This window comes from Microtus ochrogaster, unplaced genomic scaffold, assembly GCF_000317375.1.
Source record: "Microtus ochrogaster isolate Prairie Vole_2 unplaced genomic scaffold, MicOch1.0 UNK74, whole genome shotgun sequence".
Lineage (NCBI taxonomy): Eukaryota > Metazoa > Chordata > Mammalia > Rodentia > Cricetidae > Microtus > Microtus ochrogaster.
Genome location: NW_004949172.1, coordinates 1,776,061 through 1,785,040, shown reverse-complemented (window position 1 = coordinate 1,785,040; position 8,980 = coordinate 1,776,061). Strand labels below are relative to the sequence as shown.

General features: G+C 40.1%; 1 protein-coding gene across 1 annotated transcript in view; it reads left to right on the top strand.

The window, feature by feature from the left end:
• Positions 1-5,708, top strand: part of LOC101997235 (cytochrome P450 2B10-like) — a 15,218-nt gene extending 9,510 nt beyond the window's left edge. The window contains exon 5 of the mRNA XM_013354850.1: positions 5,527-5,708. Coding sequence (XP_013210304.1) covers positions 5,527-5,708 — 182 coding nt within the window. The remainder of the gene's footprint in view (positions 1-5,526) is intronic.
• The last annotated feature ends 3,272 nt before the right edge of the window (positions 5,709-8,980 follow it).

Sequence of the window (8,980 nt, the reverse complement as noted above, 5' to 3'; positions counted from 1 at the left end):
TTTTTTTTTTTGAGCAGTAGCGTTTTGTTTTATCCTAGGTCTCTGGGCTATCTAGTCCCTGGTTCTTGGTCACTCAAGCAATGCCGCATATTCAAACCGTACATTGGATAATTACTCCCACAATGCACTGCATTGTGCCACTGTTGAGCCCTAGTATATCATATGGTTCATCACAGATTTTGTGGCTGGGTTGGTATATACATGTTTTAAAGGAAGTTCTTATTCATCCCATCTGTCCAGCCAGCTTACACCCAAAATAATCACACAGAAATTGTATTCATTAAAACACTGCTTGGCCATTAGCTCTAACTTCTTATTGGCTAACTCTTACATTTTAGTTTAACCCATCTCCATTAATCTGTGTTTCTCTACGTGGCATTGGCTTGCCGGAGATTCTAACTGGTATCTGTCTCAGGCAGAGGATCCATGGCTTCTCTCTGACTCTGCCCTTCTTTCTCTCAGCCTTCAGTTTTCTTTTCTCTGCCTATCTAAATTCTGCCCTATTAACTAGGCCAAGGCAGTTTCTTTTTCATTAACCAATGAAAGCAACAAACAGAAGGAACTCCTACACCATATACATTTGTCTTTTAGTAGCCTGTAGAATACCTTCCTATGTCAAAAATGCTAGATCACAGGGTGAAAGTTCTATATAGGCAACAGCTAGATGTCTCCAGTACAATGAGTTGTTTGGGTTATTCTCTTCCCCAATGGGCCTTGTTGTCAGTTTGTGGAGTCAACCTATTGTCTTGGAAACAGCCTTGGGTTGTTTGGGGGTCTTCCATGGGACCCTTTTGGCCAGCAACTCAAATGAATGTAGCTCAGTCCTGAAACTAGAAGCTTCATTTAGTGAGAAGAGATGGCCAGTTGGGACCATGTCTTCTCTCATTATTTGGAGACTTCATTTGAATTGCCTTTCTGTAGTTTAGGAAGTTTCTACTGCACTAGGTTTCCAAACCAACACTCAAAGCCCCTCAATTTTAGCTGTCTCCCCACATATTTTATTACTTAAGCCCATATCTCCACCAACTTAAACATCCCATTCCTGTCCCTTCTCATGCCCCTAGTCTATCCATGAACCCAGGGAGATTCATATTCCCTTCCTAGTACTTTTGTCTGTATCTAACCTTTCTGGGTCTATGGACTGTAGTTTAGTTATCATTTATTTAATGGTTAATATCCACTTGTAAGTGAGTACATGCCATGAGTGTCTTTCTGGTTTGGGCCACGTCACATAGGATTCTTTTCCAGTTCCATCACTTTGCCCGAAATTTCATGATGCAGGTTTTTTTTACATAGAATCCATATTTTATTTTATTTATTAAAAATTTGTGCCTCCCCCCCTCCTCCCTTTTCTCTCCTCCTCCCCCCACTCCCCACCCCCTCCCTCTCCAGTCCTAAGAGCAGTCAGGGTTCCCTGCCCTGTGGGAAGTTGAAGGTCCTCCCCCCTCCATCCAGGTCTGTTTTTTTAAACAGCTGGATAATACTCCATTGTATAAATGTAACACATTTTATTCATCTTTCTTTTGAGTAATATGTAGGTTGTTTCTAATTCTGGCTTCTAATACTAGAACAGCAATGAGTGTGTTTGAACAAGTGTCTGTATGGTAGGATTAAGCGTCCTTTGGGTATATGCCCAAGAGTGGTATAGCTGCGTCTGGAAAAAGGTGGGTTCCTAACTTTATAGGGAAATGCCACGCTGATTTGCATAGTGGCTGTATAAGTTTGCACTCCACCCACAATGGAGGAGTGTTCCCCTTACTCCACATCCTCTCCAGCATGTGCTGTCACTTGTGTTATTGATCTTAGCCATTCTAAAGGTGTAAGAAGGAAACCCCAACTCATTATGATTAATATTTCCCAGATGACTAAAGCTGCTGAACATTTCTTTAAATGTTTCTCAGCCATATGAGTTTGCTCTATTGAGAATTCTCTGTTAAAATCTGTATGCCATTTTTTGGATTATCTCTTTTTATGTCTAATTGCCTGAGTTCTTATTATATTTTGAATATTAGTCTTGTATTTGATGTGGAGTTGGTAATAGTCTTTCCTCTTCTGTAGGCTGCCACATTTGACCTAATGATGATGACCTTCATCTTGCAAAAGGCTTTCATTTTCATGAGTTCCCACTTTTAATTGTTGATCGTAGTGTCTGTGCTATTCTTGTTCTGTTCAGGAAGTCATCACCAGTGTGAATGAGTTCAAATCTATTCCCCACTTTCTCTTCTATTATGCTCAGTGTATCTGGTTTTATGTTAAGGTTTTGATGCATCTGAGTTGAGTTGTGTGCAGTGTAGTGAGTTTGGACCTATTTGCATTCTCCTACATGCAGTCATCCCATTTGACCAGCACCTTTTGTTGAGGATGCTGTCTTTTTTCCCAGTGTGTATTTCTATCTTCTTTGGAAGGACGTTGTTTTTACTATGCTAATCCTACTGATTTATCAGCATAGGAGATCTTTCCATCTTCTCATGTCTTCTCCAATTCTTTCTCAAAGACTTGAAGTTTTTATTGCACAAGCCTTTCACTTGCTTGGTTAGAGTTACCCCAGGATATTTATATTATGTGAAGCTATTGTGAAAGGTGTTGTTTCCCTTGGTTCTTTCTCAGTTCGTTTGTCAGTTGTATATTGCAAGGTTTTTGTGAGTTAATTTTGTGTTCAGCTATTTTACTGAAAGTGTTTATCAGCTGTAAGAATTACCCAGTGGAAATTTTTGGGACACACACACACACAGACACACACACACAACTATATCATCTGATAATAAGCATATTTTAACTTCTTCCTTTTCAATTTGTATGCCCTTGGTCTCCTTCAGTTGTATTATTACTTTAGCTATGACTTCAAGTATTCAATTGAATAGATGTTTAGATTTTAGACAACATTATCTTGTTCTGAATTTTAGTGGAATTGCTTTGAGTTCCTCTCTCTTCAAGTTGATGTGGGCTGTAGGCATGCTGTAAACTGTCTTTGTTATGTGTAGGTGCGTCCCTTGTGTCTCTGTACTCTCCAGTACATTTATCATGAAGGGGCATTGGTTATTGTTAAAGTCTTTTCTGCATCTAATAAGATGAGCACATGGGTTTTCTTTCATTTTATTTATATTTATTAATGTTTCATATATTGAACCATCCTAGATCTCTGGAATGAAACCTTTGATCATGGTAGATGATCTTTTTGATGTGTTCTTGGATTTTATAGAGTACTTTTGCCTTTATAAGGCAAATTAGCCTGTGATTCTCTTTCTTTGTTGTTTGGGTGTCAGGGCAACGGTTGTCTCATAAAATGAACTGGACAATATTAGTTCTGTTTCTATTTTGTGGAATAATTTGAAGCGTATTGACATGAACTCCTCTTTGAAAGTCTGATGGAATTCTGTTTTGAAACTTTCTGTTCCTAGGTTTTCTTTTTTTTTTCCTGAGATGTGGGAGGAGGGGAGGTTGAGAGATTTTCAGTGACTGTTTCTATTTTTCTAGGGATTATAGGTCTGTTTAAATTCCTTATTTGACATTGATTTAACTTTTATAAGTAGTACCTATCAAGAAAAATATCCATTTCTTTTAGAGTTTTCAATTTGGTGGAATACAAGTTTTTTAAATATGTTCTTTAAATTGTCTGATTTCCTCGGTGGGCTCTAGTGGAGACACACTGTCCTGGCTGTTCTTGATTGTGTTTTAATGCTGGCATCCAGGAATCTGCTTTTGGGGTGATTATAGATCTAGGTGCCGATTTCTGGGTTTGTCTTTTTTGGGTGGGTGTTTGGTTTCTGGGTTTTAGGTCAGCGTTATGGTTGTGTGTTGCCTCTTAGTGTATTTTCTGTGGACATGTTTTTCTGCCCTGCCCACCTGGTGTGTTCCCAAGGAATGCCTGGTGGTGTTGGAGGCTGGGATAATGGGCTGAGTTGGGGGAAGGAAGATTGGAGGAGAAGATCTTTGTGATTCATTGGGGATGGGGTAGGGAGGCAAGGGAGAGCACAGCAGGCATTCTGCTGCAGAGCTGGAGGTGAGATGGGGACAGTAGGGGTGGATCTGGAGAATCAGAAAGAGAAGTGTGGATTCTCTGTCAGCCTATCTGCTTCCCTGGTCATTGTGGCCTTTGGGTTAGTAAAGGGTGTCTTATGGGGAAGATCAGGGAAATCCAAAGAGATGGGGAATGTGGGTAGGGAAGGCTGCAGCAAGGGTTCTGTTGCAGAGGTGGAATGAGGCCTGGGGTTTGGTTCTTGGGGGACAGAGGGAGAGGTGAAGATCTGCAGTCAGCCTACCTGGATCCAGGGCAGGAGTGGAGTGTGGGTTAGCAGAGAGAGTGCGAATTGTTTTTCTTAGGGAACAACAACAAGAACAAATGACATCATCTATAAACTGCCATGAGCTTGTAAGGTCTTGGGGCTAGGGAGGGATTTATCTGTGAGCACTGGGGAGATGAGGCATGTCCTGACACACCTGTCTGTATTAAATACTCATTGGCTTGTTAAACTCTAAGAGAGATCAAAATTACTAACATTTATTTTTTCCAAGAACCCATTCATTTTGGATAATCTCCTGAACTAGAGAAACGTCAGAGTTACAGTACCCATCGATGTCTGTAGACCAACGGGCATTGGGCATGGACAAACAGCTTGATGGGTGCCAGCTCTGCTTTTGCCCCACTTGGCCATGCTGAGGTCATTGGCAGCCATAGGTCAACTGCTGTGAGTGACTGAGTTTTGTTCTTCACTGGAAGAATATAATGTCAAATTAGTGTGTTGTTCAGTTGCCTGTGTTTGGTTACTTTGTTAAGTACAGAAGCTGCATCTGCCCAAATTTAATTCAGTTGAATGGACTCTATGGGATGTAAACATAGAAAATTTGTGTTCAGGTTTCTTATCTGAATACAAATAGAATTAAAGGTTCTAGAAACAACTGGTTAGCTTTTAGTTGCCCCCCCCCACCATCATGCTAGGGATGGAGCCCAATTCTATGTGTTACCATGGTAAGCAAGTTCTTCTCTTCTAGAGTCTACACCTACAGATTCCCCTTTGTGCATTCTAGAGATGCTCTCCTGCTGAGCATGTCTGTTTTCACCCCTCATAGAGGGATTTCAGGCAAGTGTTCTCCTGCTGAGCCATGTCTCCTCTAGGAAATTTCTAGTCCTGAGTTCCAAGTGACTTCAGTGTCCCTGAGCTTAGTCCTGCTCCTGAATTGTTCATATGACTGTCCCAAGTGTAGGAAGGCAGGGATGTGAAAAATAAATTGAGACAAATCAACGATAGAGAGCTATGGAGACTGAGACATATTCCAATAAAGAGAGGCACACAGGGACACAAGGAATCTACAATAGGAGGCTGCCTTCCATGCTAAGAAGTCTCACTGACCCTTGCACCAATTGTTTAAGGTTTTGTGAAACTCTTACTGTTCTCACTTGAATTGCAGGTTGATGATCAATATTATTCTTATCCATTGCAATGGGAGAGTTATCTGGGTTTAGGCATGAAACAGTCTGAAGGTTATATACTGTGCTGGGCTCACATGGCTCATTCTCTGTACCCACAGGAAAGCGCATTTGTCTTGGCGAAGGAATTGCCCACAACGAATTGTTTCTTTTCTTCACCACCATCCTCCAGAACTTCTCTGTGTCCAGTCCTGTGGTTCCTAAGGACATTGATCTCAGGCCCAAGGAGAGTGGCTTGACCAAAGTGGCTCCAACATACCAGATCCAGTTCTTGTCCCGCTGACTGGGCTGAGGTGTCCAGGTGTCCCCACTCCTGTTGAGAATGACCCCATCTTCTGCCTCTGAGACCTGCTGCCAACCAGGCTGTAGGTCACTGCTTACACCCTTCTACCTTAATGCAGCTTTTGCAAAGCTCCAAGGGGTGTTCTTCTGCCCTGAGAATGGCACTGGGGAAATCACTCAGTGTCTTTCTTGATGTGTGAACTGAGAGACTTCAGAAGGCCACATCTCATGCTGAGTCAGTTCCCTATTGCACCCAGCAACCACAGTTTCTATGTAGAGACTTCTGGTGTCCATCATCTAATCTAATGGATGCTGGCCATGTCAGAAGATCAGCAGGTGAAATTGAAGTTCAAGGTGTCATTTCATCATGAGGAAAACTCTGTGATGGCTTAACATGTTTTGTTCAAGACTATGAGGACAAAGACTCTGCAATATTTGTTGATTCCACTTTGTTTTTACATGTTTGTTGCTACAATCTTTCCCTGGTATCTGGCTTGGTACAAGTAGATATGAGGAGACCCTACTGTCTGTAACATACTATGTTTCTCTCATGAAAAAAACCTGATATACTGGGCATTTTTATCTGTGGGTTGTCAAGAAGATGCTTCTTCCACAACTGTGCTGTCTAATTGATATAATGTTAGCTAATACAGAATTTTGATAAATAAAAGTGAACACAAGGAGATAATACACAGACAGTGCCTATGAGTTCCCCCTGAGGGTCTGCTACAGATCCCAACTCAAGTTAAGAAAAACAATGAGCCAGCTGTCTCAAATTCCCTGAATCTTAATGCTCAGAAATGTGTCACAGGTTTTAGTGTGCACCATTAGTTGAAATAAAGCTTCAAAATAACTTTGGATTGGACCAGATGCCTTGATCATTGTGCTTTTAAGATAAACTACCCCAGAAAACCAATCTAACATTCAGAAGACACATAGCTGAGCTGCTGATTCATTTAGGCTGGATTCATAAATACAAAACAGCCCAGTTATTGCCAGCTGACAGATGACTAACTTCTTGCACCCATTCCTGACCTCAAATTGCTGATACAGGTGTGCACCCTGAAGACTTGTGTCTTGTTGACTATGTCTTTGCTATACAGAAGCTTCTCAATATAGGAGATCTCATTTATTAATTGTTTCTCTCAATGTTTGTGCCACATAGGCTATGTTTGAGATTTACCAATGCATTCAAGTGTACTTCTAACTTTTTCTTCTATGAGGTTCAATGTGGTTAGTTTTATGTTGAGGACTTTGATTCATTTGGATTTCAGTTTAGTGTTGGAACTTTTTCATTCTTCTGCATGTTGATGTCTAGTTAGGTCAGCATCATTAGTTAAATATGCTTTCCTTTTCCATTTTCCTATCAGCTAGGAAAATTTGCAACTAAGAAGAGGATAGTTTACAAACTTTTAACTAAATATATAATGGTTAAAGCCTTAGTTGTAATATTCTTATGGGAGATGTTGAGCTACAAAGTAAAATTTTTAAAGGGAGCAATGAGCCAGTTTCCAATAGAGAGCTTATAAAACCTGACTAACAGGTACTCGAGCAGGTAGAGTATAGATCAACAGGTAGAGTATACAATAATCAGCATGTACAGTATAACAATTATGATTCAGCTATGCCAAGTGTGTGTATTAAGTATAAAACTTATTCTACAGCACTTTTATAAAAAAACCAAGATTCTTTTTATGTCTGCAAATTCCCATTTTTGCCAGTTAAGTTATTAAACTTTTAACTTAAAGTAGTATCTTGTCTAATAAAAAGAACAGGATGAAATCTAGGAGATAGTTTAGCAGAGAATTGAATATGATCAATGTTTCTTATACTAGGCAATATATTAACTAATAATTTTAAGATATTGATTCTTGGACAATTGTATTTGCTCAATTCAATGGCCATAGTAATGGTCTTTTTCCAAATGAACATTGCTGCAATTCACACAGCTCTATTTTGCTAATGGTATAGCTAATAATCCATGAAAAGATGTTATGCTGAATTTTACAAATGGCTTTTCCAACAGAAGGATTGCATGTATGGCTAATAATGAAAAGGAATTGTGGAGCATAATATGGCTCCTTGAAAACAACTTTTTTTTTTTGAGACAGGGTTTCTCTGTGGTTTTGGAGCCTGTCCTGGAACTAGCTCTTGTAGACCAGGCTGGTCTCGAACTCACAGAGATCTGCCTGCCTCAGCCTCCCGAGTGCTGGGATTAAAGGTGTGTGCCACCACCGCCTGGCTTTGAAAACAACTTAAAAGGATAAAAGTTGCAAACTGAAATTCTGCAAACAGATCTGGCATAATGGCAGGATGATGACCGTTGCTAAGGTAACGTGAAAAGTAACCCTTGCAATGAATTATGAAAAGACCTGACCTATATTAATTTTGGCATTGGAAATGTGTTTGTGTTATTTTTCACAGAAATAAAATAAAGCTAGATGAGATGACTACATACACAGTAAAGGAGTGGCAGAACTGATGACATCGTAGCTGCAAATGCCCCCATAGAGGCGTTCAAGAAAGGAGTTAGAGAGGAATCCTTGACCCAGTCTTCCCACCCCCACAGAGAGGAGTGCCTGATCCCAGGACCTCTGCCAACACTCTACACTTCAAGGTGCCATGCTGCTCTGAGGGACAGATGTGAGCTGCTTCCAGACACTTGGGACACACTGACACAGACCCAGAGGCCCTGCTGATATGACCTTACCACGATGACTACAATTTTTCTGCAGTTTGAATCCTGTTTGCTTTGGAGCTGAGATGCAGACTGAACATTGACTGTTTTAATCGTCAAGACACAGAATTCATTTTCATTAAAATACTGGACCCGAGAACTAAAACCTAAGCTTTCCCCTTAGGGAAAGAAAGACTCAAAATAAGGAATGAGTGAAACCCTCTTCAGTTAAGAAGGGGGACAGTCTAAGGGTTTACCTGCTGCTCAGAGACTGGAACTGGTATTTGATAACAGCAATGTCATTGTACTCTCACCCATCATAAAAGCTTTTCTTCTCTTTTGATTAATGTGGATTTAAGAAAATTATGATATGTTTAATTGTTGATTTATTGTTATGGTATTGACCTAAAAATGATGATATTTGTAACTGTATAAGGTGTTGAGAAAAGTTGGTATTGACCAATAATGCTGAGAATTATGGTATTGACCTGATGTTTGTAATTGCTTATAGATGTTCAGAAAGGTTTCACACATACTGTAAATGTTTGGATTTAATGCATATGTTAAGAATTTTAGACATTGATACGATGTGAAAA